Below are 17,722 nucleotides of genomic sequence, written 5' to 3'. Positions count from 1 at the left end.
TTTCCTCGGGGATGCTGGGGGGTGGGTTGGAGAGGGACTGGGGGCCAGGGCACCCCCAAGGCTCCCTCACAACCTGGGCAGGACGCAGGGGTCAGGTTCCCAGCTCCTCCTGGGAAGCGGGGTGCTCCCCTCCTCTTCCCTCCCTGTCTTCCTCAGTGGGTATCCTCCAAACCAGAGTCCTCCACACACGGCAGCAGGCAAAGGCCGCAGCCAAGCCCCTCTGCAGCCCACTCCCTGCTCCCCAGACGAAGGCGCAAAGGGGGAGATGGGAGGCGTGGTGGAAGTCAAAATCACAGATCCATTCATTAAAGGAAAAAGCGAAAATCCAAAAAAAATCATGATAAAACGATGTGCAAATGATGACGTGCCCCCACATCAGAGGCGGCGGGCGGCAGCTGGAGGGATCATCAGGGAGCAATCGACGGGGACGAGTTTAAAAACCAAATACCAAAACCAACAAAAAATGGGGGAAAAACAAAAAGCAGAGATCTGAAAATATCTTTAGGCCACAAGACGGGGTGGGTGGGCGCGGGGCCGGAAGTCTTACCATCGCGAGGGGAGTCGTTGGCCAGCGAACCTCCTTCTCGCGGCCTTTTATCGTGAGCAATTTGACGCATGATTATCGCGTCTATGAAGGTGGCCGCTGTCAGGGTGGTCTTACCCAGAGAACGGAGTTCCAATTCCTGGATGGAAAAGGGTTTACTTTGAGTCTTTTCCCGGTGCAGGTCTGCGGCCGAGGCGGGTGGTGCCGGTGGGTCTGGGCTGGCGTGGTGGGGTGCGAGGCTCTTCGCTGGGGTGCGGGTGACGGCCGCGTGGCTGGAGCCGGAGCCCTTGCCAGGGGAGGAGGCGGGCTCCAGCCCCGTGCGGGCTGGGGGCTTGGCGAGGAAGGCGTGGCCGGTGTCCCCTCGGGGTCTCTCTGGCCGGGCGACCCTCGGGGTCTCCTTGGGTAGCAGGACGGGCTCCATGAGGGTGGGGTAGACCCCGTCGAGGGTGCTGCCCAGCGGGCAGTGGGTAGCGGGTGGGAATGTGGCGGCCGGGCGGACAGGCGAGGAGGTGGAGGTGGACCTGGGGAGGACGGCAAGGGGGCCGGTCAGGTGGGAGCCCCAGATGGGGGCCCGTCACTGCCTCACTCTAACCCCCTGGGGAGTCGCTCCTTGTCCCCATCCCCCAACGGCTCCCAGAATGAACATGCCCTCCTGACCCTGCCCTGCGACACCCTACCCCATCATTCTGAAACTTAACTGAGCACCTACTATGTGTCAGGCACTCTTCTAAACACAGGGGCATAGCCATGAACAAAGTGAAACCCTATCAGAGTGTGGCAACAGCTCGAAGGCAACGAGGCAGGGAGGCCGGGTTCTCTCTGAGGAGCTGGAGGGTGAGCAGGTCTTGCTCAGGACATGAGAAGGAGCCACGTGCAGAACCCCAGGGCATCAAGCCCTCCCTGATTTGCTACCTTGGTTTAGACCATCAGCCCCTGGAGGGCATGGCTTGCAGCAACCATCGCCATGTCCCCCACACCCAGAGCAGGCCTGCCCAGAAGGAGGAATGCACAAACGTGCAGTCTGATTTCACTGGGATTAACCCCACTTTGCAGATGAGGAAACTGAGGCTTGGACATGAGCTTGTCTGACTCCACCCCATGTAGCCTGTCCGCCAGCCCTGCGTTCCCATGAGGAAGTCCCCTGTCCTTCGCTAGTCCTCACTCCTGCCTCATCAGCTGCCAATCAGGAAGCACTTGGTTTTCCCGTTACAGTTTCTAATCGGCTGTTGCCGGTGTGGACAAAATGTTGGCTTTTGTACACAACCTTGTGTCCTACAACCTTGCTCTAAGCAGCCAGGTGCTTCTGTTTCCTGTGACTGTTGGGTATCTAAGTCCGTGGGGACAATGCTTCTGGGAAGCAGCGTTGTCATTTTTCATAACGGGAATGAATCATGGGGGCTTGATTTAGAGCAGCCGATGAAAGGAAACTTCATTTTGGAAAAAGCAGAATCTGCCATTAAACAGGTACCTGGACAGGGCGAGGCACTGGGGTAGTCCCCAATTAAGCCCCCAGTTAAGCAGCTCTGCCCACAGTCCTTTGGGGTATTTGTCACCAGAGGGGACTGGGGCCCATTGTGAGAATAAGTGGATTCTGGGGGGCTTCTCATCTTAAGAGAACCTCTGGATTTTGTCCAGACAACAGGGCCCTGATGAATTCTGGGGTTGACCAGGAGTCTCCTCACAGCCCTCTTTCCTTTCCACAGACCCGACCCCTACACCAGACAGCCTCCCCACCCACTCGTGCATGCACCCACCCACCCATCCACCACCCGCCCGCCCGTCCCCTCTGGGTGCCAACCTGGCCCACCTCAGGACCGTGGGCGTGCTGGGCTCCACGGAGGTGATGCCCTTGATGCCGGTGTTCTGCAGCACGCTGGGCCTCTGCTGGATGGCGTCCTGGGTCCGCGGCGAGATGGGCGAGTGCTGGTGGGTGTGGGAGTGGGAGGAGGGGCGGCTGCTGCTGCTGGCCCCACCCCCGCTGCCTCCGCCCCCACTGCTCTGCTCCGTACCTGCGGGTGACAGGCTGCGGGTCAGAGGGGCAGGCCTCATGTGGCCAGCGGGGACCCTGGGCTCGGGGCGGGGGCTCGGGTGCCATACCGGGTCTCCAGATGGGCGCATGCTCCACTGTACTGGTGGACGTGAGGAGGGACTTTTCCCGCTCTCGCTCCCGCTCCCGGTCTCGGTCCCGCTCCGACGAGGATGTGGCGGTGGGTTTTGTCAAGTGAGTGGGACCCCCTGGAAACCAAAAGGCCTGCAACTCAGCCCCAGGGTCCAGGAAGGGCCTGGATTTGTCTTCTGGGGTAGAACAGAGAGGGCGAGGCATCTGCTTGAGGACATCCAGCCACTTCCTCAGACGCCAGGGTCCTGACCCAGGATCAGGGGTAAAGCTGTTACCTGGGGACAGCGGGGAGCTGCTGAGCCGGCTGCTGAAGTGCTGGGGTGCGGTGGGGAGGTAAGCCAAGCGGTCCATGGCGGTGGCCGGTGTGCCTGGTGTCGGGGGCACCAGCACGGGCAGGTGTGGCACTTGGGACAGGTCAATGATGCCTGTGGGACAAGGTGGGGTGGGGCTGCAGCCGCGGGGCAGGACAGGGCCCAGGCTCCTGCTGGCTGGACCACCCCATTGGGGGAGTCCTGCGCGCCTTCACCACAATAGCATGTCCGGGCGTCCCCTCCTCACCAAGCACTGGCCCCACAGGACCCTCTTCTGAATGCCAGCCAGGTTCAGTCCCACCTCCCTGCTGCTCCCAAGCTGAGAAGCAGTCGTGTCCTGCAGCTGGCACCCCGCAGAGTGTGGTCTGCCCTTTTTGTTTTCAGCCTCAATTCAATCCCCACTTTTGAAACACCTAGTGTGACCAGTTTTCCCAACTTGACCTTAACTACCCTGTTTCCCCGAAAATAAGACCTAGTCAGACAATCAGCTGTAATGCATCTTTCAGAGCAAAAATTAATGTAAGACACAGCCTTATTTTACTATAAGACCCAGCCTTATATAACATAAACATAAGTAATATGATATAAGACCGGGTCTTATATTAATTTTTGCTCCCAAAGACACATTCAAGCTGAGTGTCCAGCCAGGTCTTATTTTCGGGGAGACACGGTAGTACTTGGGCGCTCCAGAGGGATATTCCAGAAGTGTTTCCAGAGAATGACTTTGAAACGCATGTGCAAAGCAACCTCAGGCTAGTTACAAATCACAGGAACCAGCAATTCCCACGGCCTCGTGCTTTGGTCTTGCGTTGTGGACGCCCAGGACTGCGTGCGCAGAGGGTGCACACGGCCATCACACGCAAACTCGTGCCCAGCTCCCCACCAGCCCCGTGCGCGTGGGCTCAAAGGGCGGCCGTGGCAGGACGCATGCGCGTGCAGGCACGGGTCCTCTGCACACCCCAGCGAGCTTAGACGCAGGAATCAGGCCAATTCCGATGGATGTGGCCTGGTGTGCCCACCCACTGGCCTGGAGCTCCCGGCACTACCCACCTCGCGGGCCGGTGGCGTAGTTAAGAGCCAGCGAGGACTCGCGCGGTGACAGGCCCCGCAGCATGTCGGCACGCTGGGCCATGGCGGTGGCCGCATTGTGGTGCATCTGCTGCGAGGTGATGTAGTCGTTGATGATTGTCTGGCGATTCTCCAGCGCCGCCGTGTCCGGGTAGCCGCGGATGAGGTACGGCGGGTACAGGTGCGGATAAGTCGGGTTGGGGGCCAGGTGCCGGGGCAGGTAATAGGCAGCGGCTGCCAGGAAGGGAGCGAGGTCAGGCTGGCCCGCATCTTGCCAGAGGATGTCACCTTGCCTGTCTTAAAGCCTCCACTCCTGCACCCTGACAGCTTCTCTCCAAACACGCCCACTAAACAGAATGAAGGCCTAGAAATAGAAGGGCACTGGCTCCCTAAAACCCTGAGCGCCTCTTATTGAAAGTGTTCTTTGAAGTTCTCCCAAACACCGGCCATCCAGGGCTGGTCACGGAAATACCGAAGGGAGGCCTCCTTTACAAACATTTTCAGATCACGTCGTTTGGGGAATGCTCACACTCGAGTCCTCTTTACACCCATTTGCAGTTTTAAAGGCACTGACAAGTCCCTCAGGAAAAGACAATCACTGGAAAATGTTTAACCCAGCACGTCCCTCAGATTCCTAAGAGAAATTCTAACCTAGACTGTTCACAAGACTGCACTGTTGGGTCTCCCCACCTCTAGGCCTCAGTTTCCCCAAATAGCCGAGCCCAGCAGATGCCTGAGGAGACTCACCTGCATCCAGAGGGATTCCGCGGGGGATGGAGGTGGGGTCGAAGGCCAGGGGGATATGGCCACGGTACAGGTCCACGCCACTCACTCCCCGGAGCAGGTGCTCATAGGGGGACATGGGGTGGGGGTGGTGCTCGGGCACGGCGCTGTGCGGGGACTTGGCAATCTCACGGGGCGTCGACGTCAGCTTCCGATCTTGGGACGCCTTGCTGGACGAGAGGCTGCCTGTGGACAGGGAGAGTGGGGTGGCATCGAACCTCTGTGCCACAGCAGTCCCAGCCCCAACGCGGAGCTGCCAAGGCTGGTATTCAGGGGAAGCCATTGGACGGTGGAGTCTCTGGGATGCCAGGACCAGGCCTCTTCATTCACACTCATTTGCCTCTTGGTTCATTTTTTTCTGAATCATTTACTCATTTGCTTCTTTTTTTCAGTTCTCAAAAAACTCATTCTTCCTTTCATTTGTTCCCTTGCTTCATTCATTCATTCACTCAATAAAAATAAAAAAAATATTTCTGGAGCCCTAGCTACTTGCCAAGCACTATTCTAAGAGCCGAGGCCACGCCAGTGAACAGACAAAACAGACAAAACCCCCGGCTCTCAGGGAGCTGACATGTAGTGCGGGAGACAAGTCCTAAACTAGTCATCAAATCAGAACTTCAGAGTGATAAATGCTTTGAAGAACAATTTTAAATGTGGAAGAATGTGACCAGGATGGGGGGAGGGGTGTTTGGTCATAAGAAGCCTCTCTGAGGATGTGACATTTGGACAGACACCTGAAGGATGAAAAGAAGCCGTATCTGGAAGGTGGGGGGCATTTCAGGCAGAGGGAACAGCATGTGCAAAGGCCCTGGGGTGAAGAACGAGCTGAGCATGGTCAGGGAACTGAGAGGGGATGCATTTGGCCAAGCCTGGGGCAGCCAGTGAGCAGGCAAGACCAGACCCTGCAGGCCTCCCCAAGGCCATGGCAGAAAAGGCTGATTTTTTTTTTTTTTTTGAGTGCAAGGAGAAATCACTAGAAAGATTTAAGTAGGAGAGTGGCATAATTTGATGTAAATTTTTCAAAGGAGTATTTGGCTGCTGGTTGAGGGGCACGTTATCAGGACAGGAGGGGAGTCGGGAAGCCGGGAGGGAAATCATGGTGGTCAGGGAGGAGAGAACTGTGAGGCAGAACAGAACCCACAGGCATGACGGGTGAAATGGATGCGGTGACACCTGGATTCCAACCTAACTGAAGAGTGGACCCAGGTGAGGTGGTTTCCTGACACAGGAGATCACCCCCCGCCCTGCCCCCACTGGTACCCACGCCCTCCTCCCCCGAGCCCCACATACCCTCCTGCAGGCGTGGTGTGGGCTCCCGCGTGCTCACAGGCGAGCCGCGTGGCAGGTGGCCGGCAAAGGGCGCCCCGTGGTCCTCGTATGTCAGGGGGCTCTGCCGTGGCTTGCCCAGCTCAGGCACGATGACCGGGGCCCCCCGGGTGATGGAGCCCCCGGAGCTGCTGACCACGCCTGGCCGGCTCTTCAGGCTCTCCTCGTAGCAGGCACGTTCCAGTGCCCGAGCGTCTGCCATCACGTCCAGTGGGTGCACGGGGGGGAACGTCCGGCCGGGGCTGCCGATGATGGAGCGCACGTCGTGCTTCTTGGAGCTGGTGGAGGACGTGCCAGTGTCGTACTTGAGTGGGGTGCCCTGTGGGAGAAGCGTGTGAGCACCAGCTGCACACCTCTGAGTGCGCAGAGCCTCGGGTGCACAGCTACAAAATGGGAGCCGCAGCCCACGCCTGGAGGGCAGGGGCCGGAGGGCTGTGCTGTCCCTACGACTGCCCTGCCCACCCTGTTCTGGCCCCACAGCCACCTGGGGGGCCGCAGAAGGAGGCAGAGTCAAGAGGTCACCGGTTTCAGGAGCAAGGGGGGACCCTCTGTTTGGCCCGTGGGGTTTGCTGTAAAGAGGCTGAACACCCCCAGGTGGGCAAAACCCTTCTTCCCGCCAGTCTGGAACTCTCGGCACACCCACTGCCAAGCCAGGAGCCTCAGCAGTAAAACCTGGTTCCGCTGCCCTGAGGCTTCAGGCTCAGAGGTCAGGGCTGAGGTTCATGTTTGTTCTCTGGCCAGGAAGGGCAGCTGAAGAAACAGGGGTCACGGTCCCAGCCTGGCCACCTGGGAGAAGATCCCGTCCTGTTTGGACAGGCTTGGGCAACCCAGATACAGTGGGGCCCTATGTCTTTCTTTGCAAGTAACACAACTCCGTGTTTATTCAGGAATGTTTTAATTACTTTCATACTTTTAAAAAGAATATTCTAGAATCAGACTGGCCTCCCTTTTGGATCCCTGATGGACTCTTGCCAATGGCTCCACAGTGCCCAGTGGCCGAGAGCCACACCGTCCCTGGCCCTCAGTGAGCTTCCCACCCTCCTGCCTCCCCTCTCCCTCCGCGTCACAGCACGCCGCCTCTGGCCACGTGAAGGGACCGTGGTCCTCAGGGGTTCCCATGGACCAGCTCCTCACGCAGCCGGCGCTGACCTTCCCCCACGAGGCTGGGGCCTCTGAGGGTGGACCCCACGAGGCAAAGATGGTGCAGATTTGGGGACATTTGGTTTGAGCTTCACAACTGCCTGCTTTGTGGCCCCAGACAAGTCACTGAGCCTCCCTGAACCTCAGTTTACTCAGCAATAAGATGAGGACTGTAAAAGAACTACCTCTGAGCGATGATGGGAGGACTGAACAAGTCACGATGCCATGCGTTCAGGCAGCACCTGGCCCACTAAGGACTCAATCCATGGCAGCCATTGACTAACACGCTTAGCTTGGGGGCTGCTGGGCCTCAGTTTCCCCATTTGCAGAGGCCAGGGCAGTGCCCCACGGCCCCCCCCCGCCCCGCCTGGCTGGCCTGCACCGTACCTGCGTGATGGAGCCCTCCTTGAGTGGCCGCGGGGCGAGGGGCAGCTCGGGCGTGCGCCTCAGCTCCTCACGTGGGATCTCGTGGATGGAGCGGCCGGCCTCCTTCACCGTCGCCACCAGGCCCTCATGGGCCGGCTTCAGCTTCAGGGGGCCCAGGGCCTCCAGGGGCCGCGCCTTGTAGGCCTCGGCCAGATCCCGCGGGGGGGGTGGGGGTGGGGGCGGCGAGCCTTCGCGCTTCAGGAGCTTGGCCTCCCGACGCAGGTAGTCTTCCTGGGCCTCCACGTAGGACCGTGGGATCCCTGCCAAGAGGACAGGGCGCTGGCCTCACACCTGCAGCCCACCTTGCCCGTCCTACCTGGGTTCCTCCCCACGGGGGGCTCTGCAGCCACGCCACTGGCTTCCAAGCCTCACCAGCCGTGTGACCTTGAGCACATGACTTGAACTCTGGGAGCCCCAGCGTCTTCATAGAGAAGATGGGGACAGTACCTGAAACCCCTCAGCCAGCACTGTACATTCAGTGAGAATATACAGACCAAAAGCGTAAATCGGGGCTCACAGTGGCTGGTGTGCCAGTGGCCAACCAGGAGACCTGAGGGGGTTATCTGACCTCTCTACCCTCCTAGCTGCTTCTTCTCCAACACTGTCCCAGAAGATAAGATCGCAGCGGCACTTGAGTTAGTGCCACGCACGCAACAGCTCAGTAAGTGAGGTCTACAAAATAGAGGGAATGGGTGGACTTTTCCTTTTTCTTTTCAAACAAGAAACGCCCTCGCTCCCCATTTCACCTGGGACATAGGCGTGTGCTGCACGCCTTTCCGGGTACCTGTCCTCTGATCTGCGTTCCCACGGCACTCAGGTACTCTCCCTTCCCCTCCCCACCCAGACCATAACCCCAGGACTTGTAGCTGCCATGAGGGCACCAGAGGGTAGGATGGTACCTTGCGTGATGGAGCCGCGGATGTGATGCGGCTCTTTGAGATGGTGGGGGCTGTGTCGCTCAGGTGGGATGGCACGGCCCATGAGACCTGGGAGGGAGCAGGCGATAGTATCATTACATGGGTCCCTGAGCGAGTCCTGGGCAGTGACAGGGCCAAGGGTCTACAGCCAGCCCTCCCAGCCGTGAGTCCCTTCAGCCAATCACAGCAGTCCCCATGATGATGGTGGTGGTGGCACAGGACCCAGCAAGCAAATGTCCCGTCCTCTGGGCCCTGCACTACCCCCAGATAGAGCCTCAGGAAAACCCAGCCTCAGTTTTCCTATCTGTAAAATAGGGCTGACCATCCCACCACCTCTCTCCAGGGGGCACTAAGACAAATTCTCTCTTTTCCCGATATAACCCAGTACGTGGGGAGCCCCCGGGGAAGGTCCTCAGCCCCCTTGCACTTCTGTGTCCACTGGAGTAGGCAGCTGGGCAGGACGCCCACCTTCGATGCTGGCTGAGGCAATGGCCCTGCTGATCCGGCCCTCCATCATGTCGTAGGTGCGCTTGGGGGCGGACGTCTCGTGGGGAGGCCCTGAGCTGCTCCTGCCATCCTCCTTGGAGCACTGGGACACAGACATGCCACCTGGAAACCAGATGAGGCTCAGGGTGAGGGGCTGGCCACGGGGCAATCACGTGCTCAGGGCCGAGGACCAGCACACTGGCTGGGACAAGAGGCAGGAGAGACAGGCTCACACCGCGCAGGCTGCGTGACAAAGCCCCGCTGATCACCTGGCTGAGAGCCGGCCCAGGTGAGCCCTTCTGAGGGAATCCAGGGCCTGAGGTCCAGCCCGGGTCTGAGGACAGGGGCCCACCAACCAACCAGTCCCTCAGCCCTTCCAGGGAGAGGCAGGCAGGCGTCCCGTACACTGAGGCTCGACTCGCCAGGCTGTTCTGCCAGTAAGTAGGTGTGTGCCTTTAACCATACACAGACGTGAGTCTGCAGACCCGTCCACACACAGGTGCCCAGGTGTGACATGAGCACGAGTACGTACATACACACACGAGCAGCGGTGTGAACACATAGGGCATGTACGACCACTCGTGTGTCAATGTGGGCCTCTAATGTGCGTGTGTGTGTGCCTGCCCACGTGCCTGGCTGCAGAACAAAGTGAGGCCATGTGCACAGACCTGTGTGCCTGTGTTCACGTGCATACGTGTGGGTCCACGGCAGGAGAGCAGGAAGGCAGGAGTGCCCACGGCACAGGCGGCCTGGCCAACTCAGCATGAGCCCAGAGCGGCTGGGGATGAGGCTCAGCTCACTGCTCGGACAGGCCAAGGGTCTGAGCAGGAGGAGGAGGCCTGAGAGGGCGGGGGCTCCCTGGGAGCTAGTGGGTGCCTGTCCTGTCCCCTCGTGGGATCCTTGGAGCATCGGCTACACCAGAGCTTGGGAGCCACCAGACAGACTGTGCTGCTGCTCCAGTTTTTGTTCAGAATTAACTGCAGGTATTTAACCACTGGGAAGTTTCAGATGGAAATGGAGTGACTAGAATTGCGGCCGGTGGGCTCACATTCGAACAGGGCGACAATCAGCTCCTGGCGACCAGAGGCAGGTGCTCCTGGGGACACAGCTTAGCTCTCCAGGTCATCAGTCCTCCTCACTCCCTCCTCCCTGCAGCCAGCCTGCTGCCTCATCAACCACTTGGCCCCCGGATGCATGAGAAATAAAAGTCCTGATTTTAACCCATTTTGCAGATAACAAACTTAACCACAGAGGCTCAGGAACCGGTCTGGGGCCTGAGTAGACATTCCACCCAGGGCTCTCTGCCCACAAATCTGGACCACCAGGCCCTCGTCAGCTCTTCCCAGAGGCCCATGCATCGACCTCCAGGGCACCCAGCTGGGTACCAGCGACACTGAGACGCCACTGACACCCTGTCCCCAAGACTGTCTCTGTCACTTGGCAGCAGAGAGAGGCATGTGCCCCAGCCACACGGTGCCGCCTCCACTTCCCAGGACCAGAGTGGGGATGGGGGGGGCGGAGACGGAAGGAGAGGAAAAGGCGCCCGCCAGAGGAGAAGCAATTTAGGGCCGCTCAGCTGCCAGCCTCTGAGAGGGGCGCCCATTAGCAGCTTTTATCTCCACACCCCTGGGTGCCCAAGGCTGCCAGGAAATTCATGGCCCAGCCCTTCACTCCCTTAACTCCTTCCATGCAGGGCTCCTCGGTTTTGTGACCCAGAATCAAAAAGAGAGAAGCAGGGGGCCTGGGGTCCCAGGCAGGCTGGAGGGTCACTCCAGGCTTCAACCCATGTGACGCCAATTAGAGAGTACAGCGCTTGCCCGAAATGCTGGGCTGGAGATCTGGGCTTGGCTTTCCGGGCCTCAGTCTCCCCACTCTGCATCTGGCCAGGCTGGCTACAAGTTTCAATCGTAAATTGTAAAGAATTGGGCATAGGTGTGAGGTGGCTACGGCCAACCCTGCCCTGCTGCCAGCTCGCCTACCCGTAGGCGTAGGCGGTCCCCACCTGTCTGAATGTGCTTCCCACAGCCCGACCTCCCGGTGAAGCCAACTCAATGAGCCAAGCACCCTCCTCCCCCAATCCTGGGCCTCATTTTCTCAAGGGGCCAGAAGGGTGGCCACACCGATGGAGCCCTGGATGTCATTGTCACCTAGTTTCCTCACCTGTAACAGAACAAATCCTTCCCCCAGCTCCAACCACTCAAAGCTGACGGAGGGGCACACGCTCGCCTAGACTTGTTCTCCGCAGACATCTGGCAGCCCGTCAGCCCCAGCCAAGCTTTTATGGACCCTTTTGTCTTGACCAGCTCCAGAAACACTGAAGCCTGGGGTTAGGTTGACAAGCCCCGCTGGACAGAGTGTTTCCATGACTCAGAACTAACAAGGTGACGTCCTGTCTGCAGCCCACGTGGGCATCCTGAGAGCTCTCTGGGGGGATCTTCAGATGCTGTGCCCCCAGCCCCCAGCGTGTGGTTAGCTTCCAATAAATACCAAGTGACCAACCGATGACCAGCTTTCTTCCCGGGTCCCGTCAGGCCCATCAGGCCTCTGCCCTCATCTTTCTGGGGCAGCAAAGACCCCGTGAATGGGGGGAAGGGGAGTGAGACCCCACCCACCCTGCCAGCTCCTCGCACCTGTTAATGGCAGAACTCACCCTCATAGGACAGGACGTGTCCCTTCTTGCCCTCGTAGATGACGTGGCCCTTGGGCAGGCCGTCCTCCCGGCTGCGGTCCAGGCGACTCGGGCTGTCCTCGCCAATGATCCTGGTGATGGTACCCTTGTACAGGACATCGGCCGGAGTGCCCTGGGGATGTGCAGGGGGTGACAAACAGCTTTACCAACAAACTGCTGTGTGACTGCTGCCAACTCACTTTCGTCTCTGAGCCTGTCTAGAGGCCTGCACCTGGAATTCTGAAAGGCGCCCAGCACAGACATGCTGTCAAAAAATCAAGATGTCTTTCCTCCCTGTGATTCCAAGAGCCCGTTCAAGACATGCGGCCCTGCTATGTGCCAAGGCCTGGACCAGTGAACTTCAAGCCTCCCTGTGGGAACTTCTATGCTGAGAAACGTGGGGTAAGGGAAGCAACTGGCCACCCACCCCCGATCTGCGAGGCGGAAAAGCAAGATACCCTGAATGCACACAGGTCTTCCCAGCCTCCTCAAAGCAAACTAGAATCTCCCTGTAGCACTTACAAATATTTGTGCTCAAACAAGTGTGGAATAAATGGGCATGAGTTTGGGTGACAGCCCAGGGGCGGGCAGCCGCGTCCCCTGGCAAGGGAGCCAGCGACACCCTCAGGAGGCCCCTCCACAGGCAGCTGAGAGCTCAACCGTGACCTGTGTCTTGGCTGATCTGAGAACCGGGCTGATACTGGGGTCATTAGCAGCTTAATAAATAGCACAATACAAAGGGGTTCGGGTGGAACTGAAGGCATTTGATGTTTCCAAGCCACACTACTTTACAGCCACTCTTCTCTGTGCCACGAGCAGAGGACAGAAACCCAGCAAGGCAGACGGCCCCTTCACGACACACAGACGACGTCTGCCTGTGGCCTGCAGCCTCTTGGTGTTGGCCCAGTCAACTTACTCCCAAGACGGCAGGAAGCACCTACAGGGAAGCGAGCTGGGTGTCCTCGGTGGGACACTACAGCCCCTGCCTGCACGTGTGAGTGTGCACGTGTGTGTGTGCACGTGTGAGTGTGCACGTGTGTGTGTGCACGTGTGTGTCTGTGTGTGTGGTCCACGCATGGATTTCGTCACCACCTGGTAGCGAGGCTGTTGGACAGTCTGACCGTCACACATTCTGGCAGCTGCCACCCTCTGTCGAAAACAACCGAAGGGGAGTGTGACCGAGATGGCTGTGTCTGGTCACCTGGAAAGCTGGGGCAGATGGATATCCAGGAATTCAGACGTCAACCTTTAATCCTAAACGAGTCCATGAGAATGACCCTGAGGAACACTTTAATCCAAAGGGAAACTGAGTCGGGGAGGGCAGTCCCCCACCTGAGTGCGTGTGTGGCAGAACTGGGACTCGGTGCCAGCAGCCTGACTTTTGCCCCAGGTACTTGCTCTTTGCACTTAGCAAAGCTGCCTTCGAAAGTTTGTGATTTTGAAACCTTCGGGTTCAGAGAAAAGTAGAGCAGGGAGGCCTTCTCTGTGGTGTGATCTGAGGCCAGTCGGGTCAGGAACCCCTCACTGTAGGCCATCCTGGGCCCTGAAGTCCCACCATGTGTGCCGGTGTGTGTCTGTGTGAGCGTGCATGCCCTTGTATAATATGAAGGCGTGTCTCTGCATGCACACACTTGTTCGGGGTCCCTGTTCCCTGACACGGTGTTCTACAGCCAGACACAGCTGGGCACAAAACCCTGGGTCCACCAGCTACTAGCTGCAGGACCTTAGGTGTAATCTCAGCTTCAATCTTTTCATCTGTGAGATGAGTTAACAGCATGGACTCTGTACCAACAGAAAGCGTCTTCGGGGGGGAGGGGGGCGGAGGAAGGAAAAGCAAGCCCAGGAGGTGCTAAGGCCCCCAAGGTGGCGCGGAGCTGCCCTTTATGCTTCACTGGCCGGCGGGGAGGAGGGTCAGACAGGTCCTGGACAAATTGGGAGCACTGAGCTCAGGTAGAGAACTGAACCCCTGAGCCAGGAGGGGCTCGGAAGGGCCCCTCTGCAAACCCTTAACTGGGCAGATGTCACTGGCCAATCCCGGCACTTCCTTCTGCAGCTAAGTGCGGCTGGACGCCTGACCAGCCCTGAGGCTGTGAACACCTGAGGTTCAGGTTAACAAAGGAGGAAATCTCTTTGTCATCTGAGACTAAAGTCACAAACGGAGGTTATGAGAGCACACGGGGAGCCACGGTGTGGGGCAGGCTCAACTCAAGAGCAGAGAAGCCTTCCTCTGACCCCCAGGACTCAGCTGGGCCTGTGTGTGTGTATGTGGGGGGGCAGGTGCAAACTCCCTCACTAGCCCCCACACTCTCACTGACCCGAATGCCTCCTGCTCCAGGCTCCATCGCCCCCGTGCTGCTCCTTGCATATGCCAGGGGCCCTGCCACCTCTCGGCCTTTGTGCACGTGTTCCCTGGGATGACACACAACAGATCTCCCCCACTCGCCTATCCCTGCAGCTTTGGCAGCCCCAGGCATTTTCAAGTACAATGTGAAGCTTCAGATCCTCTGAAATCACCTGCTCAGTGTTTACCAGTCTGGTATTTGGGTCGGCTTCCTTCCGCTACAAGGCCGGCTCCTGGGAGGCCGTGCGTTCTGTGTTTTGCTCAGCACCAAGTAGACAAGATGAATGACCACAGAATGGGCTGCTATTGCTAGGACGTCACCCCACCCACTGAGGCAGGTGCCGTGTAGCGACGAAGTGGGGACAGAGGGGCTGGCCCACTGCTCTGTCCACGGTTAGGGCCACGCCTGGAGGTGCTGTCCACTGGCCCCGCCAGGCCCCTCCCACAGCGCCCCAGGCACTTACATGGGTGATGGAGCCACGGTAGGTGATGGGGCTCTCGGCAGGTCCCCGTGAGCTGGGGACTCCCTTGCTGAGGCTTCCTCCTGGGACCGAGCCCAGGGACGTCCCTGGAAGACGGGACACGGGGGCTAAGGAGTGTGTGTGGCCCCTCCACGGGCCCTAGGCCCAAGAGCCAGCCCAACTGTCCTCCTGGTGACCAGCAAGGCCCCCTCAGAATCCTAATGCAGGGTCCCCTGGCCCTGAACCGAGAGGCAGGTGACTGCTTCTGGGCCTTGCAGGACTGGCGCTTCTCAGCAGGTTTTGGATCAAGAGTTCGCTTCCTGCCTCGACCCTCCAAGGACCAGAGGGACAGTGCAGGGCAGACCCCAGGCCTCACAACCACTCGCCATGGCCTCACCTCTCAGCACGGACGTCTCCTGGGCCGTGGGCACCCCCAGGCTTTCTGGTGGCCCAGCCTGGCCCCGTGGGGACAGCTGCTCCTGCTTCACTCCGAAGGGTGCTGGGGACAGGTGAGAACAGTGAGCCACGTTGTCACTGGGACAGGGACTCATAGGGACGGCCCCATCCTGTCCTACTCAGGGGCTGGGACCCAGGACTAGAGGCCACCCCCCAAATTCAGGCCAGAGTCCCATAGGCCAAGCTGTCCTCTCTCAAGCCCCCAACAAGTTGGAACCAAGCCTAGACCATCCAGGTGAGAAGGCCCCAGATCCTTACCCAGCTTCTTGGGGTCCATGGCGAGGGGCAACCCCATAGTGATGGGGCCCACAGGGGCCTTGGCATGCTCAGAGTACGGGACGTGGAGCTGCACTGACAGTCCCTGTGGGGGTAGAGGTCATGGGGTCACAGGAGCCCCCACACGCCCTCCACCACATGTCCCAGCCCAGCCAGAGCACCCAGACACCCCCTTTTACAAGAGCTCGAGTCCTAGCCCTGCTGCCCTACTGAACGACCGTGGACAAGCAACTGCCTCTGCTGGGCCTCGGTCCCCTCACCTGCGACGTGGCCATTGTGACCCAGTGCAGTTTAAAGGAAATGGACCCAACAGTCAGGCGCTGAGCCGATGCCTCACCCCACCCTGTGCTGCACGGAGGGGGGCTCGGGGGTGCGTGGAGGGGCCGACACCATGGACCGAGGCTCAGCATATATTGGCTGCTGTGTGTCTAGCTCATTCATTTGATCTCCCATTGCACAGAGGGGAGACACACACACACAGAGAGGTCGTGTCACTTGCCCAGGGCCACATGGTCTAGTTGCAGAGCCCACACTCTTGACTGCCCCATGAATGACCTCCCAAGGGCCTGAGTGTCAGGGGCAGGCTCCAGCTAGCTCGCGCCCCAGCACCATCGCGCACAGAGATGACCTCGGCCTCCAGCCAGACTTCACTGGTCCCAATACCCCCACCGAACAGGTGGAAAGACCAAAACTCCGAAAGAGAAAGGGGCTGTTCTCTGGCATCAGGCCACACTGTAGTTTCTGGGGCTGCCCTGCCCGCCTCACCTGGGAGATGGCACCCATCTGCCTCTCGAGGACGCTGGGGTGCTTTGTGGAGGAGATGAGGGGTGGAGGGTTGGAGATGGTGGGAGCGCGTGGCAGGACGGGCCGGGCGCTGTCGTGGAGGCCCAGGGACAGTGGGTGACCTGCAGAGCACATGTCTGTCCATCACGGGCCCCCAAGGCGGTCATGCTCCTTCAGACAGACCCCCCCCCAGGGCCTCTGCCCGCCTCTGCCCTGTCCACACGCACCCCTCCGCCCCTCCTCTGACTTTGTCCTGATGAGTCATCTGCGTCCTTGGCTCAGACACAGTCACCCCAGGGAAGACTTGGGATCCACCCACTCTCTGCCCAGACCCCTTACCTGGGCTCCCTGTTTCCACTTTACCCTCTAATAGTCCACACCCCTCAGAACGAGAGGGAGCTTTGTGAAGTCTCTGGTTCACATCCTCCTCGTGCTGTGAACCTTCTGGGGCTCCCTGCCCCTCAGGATAAACCTCTTAACCTCCGACACAGCTTTCAGGCTCACCCGACCTACTGCTGGTGGTCTCCTTAGCCTCACTGGACCCCAGGCTTCCAGCATGGCAGCCTGATTCAGTTTCTCAAGTGTCACCTGCTCTTTCCTGCCTCTGGACCTTTGCACATGCAGTCCCCTCTGCCTGCCATGTCTTTCCTTTTCTCCTGGCTCGTACGGCCCACTCATCCTTCAGCATCAGTTCTGCTTAGCAGCCCCTGGCTATGCCACTTCTCCTGCTGGTGGGACCCAGCAGGACTGGATAGCCCACAAAGGACCTCTAAACCCAGCCTGACTGTATTTGTAAAAAGCAGCCCTTTCCCTCCCCCACCCCAGGTTTCCTCTCCAACCGCCCATTCTCGAGCTCTGAGTCACTGATGGGAGACAGAGCTGCCCATCACCAGCTCAAGCACCGCCTACAGCTGGCTCCCTATTAGCAGTTGTTTCAAACCCAATCCAGCAGATTTCTCAAATCTCAAGAGATCCCCCCTCCTGTGCCTTCACCGACCAGACCACCCCTCCTACTGTCCTGTCAGACGCAGATCCTTCTGCACGCAGCTCGTGCCACTGCAAACAGTTGGTGCCCAATGACTGTGCCCTGGCTGACTCCACATGGCAGCTGGGAAGCCCAAGATTGGGCGCGCTACTCACCAGGCGGGGCGTAGGAGAAGGCCGAGGGGTCAGGGGCGTGCGGGGAGGCCTTGATCACCTCGCGGGGGGGCAGGGGGAAGGGCAGGCCCGACGTCCAGCATGGGGGCTCCGCGGGCAGCTTCTGGCCCTCAGCTGTGAAGGCCGGGAAGAACACGGGCTTCTCTGCCGAGGGGACAAAGGGGACAGTCAGCTGTGCCTGGCCAGCCCTCAGCAGCCCACAGCCAAGGCCGCCCCTGTTCAGACGTGGTCCTCTCCGTGCCTGCAGCCCCTGGGCAGGGGTAGGGTCCCGGCCAACAGTAACTGGGGGTCTATGATGGAAGCCCCTCAAGTGTGTGGGCGGGGAGTATATCTCGGGGGTGGGCTGGGGATTATTGGCAGCCCCCGAGATCTGAGAGAGCTTCTGAATTCCAGTGCTGGGAACCCACAGGCACTCATCCAGCACACGCAAGCCCTGGACACACTAAGCCGGGGCGAGGG

General features: G+C 59.3%; 1 protein-coding gene across 22 annotated transcripts in view; it reads right to left on the bottom strand.

The window, feature by feature from the left end:
• Positions 1–17,722, bottom strand: part of NCOR2 (nuclear receptor corepressor 2) — a 185,070-nt gene that overhangs the window by 10,043 nt on the left and 157,305 nt on the right. For 9 of the 22 annotated variants that reach the window (XM_081037413.1, XM_081037418.1, XM_081037431.1 and 6 more), the window contains 16 exons: positions 17,246–17,407; positions 16,088–16,227; positions 15,305–15,407; positions 14,988–15,089; positions 14,594–14,697; positions 11,771–11,921; positions 9,103–9,243; positions 8,617–8,703; positions 7,679–7,977; positions 6,116–6,470; positions 4,790–5,011; positions 4,025–4,276; positions 2,939–3,088; positions 2,642–2,779; positions 2,343–2,553; positions 548–1,065 (listed from right to left, as the gene is read on the bottom strand). In XM_081037413.1, the coding sequence (XP_080893539.1) occupies positions 548–1,065; positions 2,343–2,553; positions 2,642–2,779; positions 2,939–3,088; positions 4,025–4,276; positions 4,790–5,011; positions 6,116–6,470; positions 7,679–7,977; positions 8,617–8,703; positions 9,103–9,243; positions 11,771–11,921; positions 14,594–14,697; positions 14,988–15,089; positions 15,305–15,407; positions 16,088–16,227; positions 17,246–17,407 (3,135 nt within the window). The remainder of the gene's footprint in view (positions 1–547; positions 1,066–2,342; positions 2,554–2,641; positions 2,780–2,938; positions 3,089–4,024; positions 4,277–4,789; positions 5,012–6,115; positions 6,471–7,678; positions 7,978–8,616; positions 8,704–9,102; positions 9,244–11,770; positions 11,922–14,593; positions 14,698–14,987; positions 15,090–15,304; positions 15,408–16,087; positions 16,228–17,245; positions 17,408–17,722) is intronic. The other 13 variants (XM_081037416.1, XM_081037420.1, XM_081037417.1 and 10 more) reach the window with 3 other exon arrangements.

The sequence above is a fragment of the Rhinolophus hipposideros genome (assembly GCF_964194185.1).
Source record: "Rhinolophus hipposideros genome assembly, chromosome: 24".
NCBI classification, from domain to species: Eukaryota; Metazoa; Chordata; class Mammalia; order Chiroptera; family Rhinolophidae; genus Rhinolophus; species Rhinolophus hipposideros.
The sequence above is the reverse complement of the archived record's forward strand: the minus strand, read 5'-3'. Positions and strand labels throughout refer to the sequence as shown.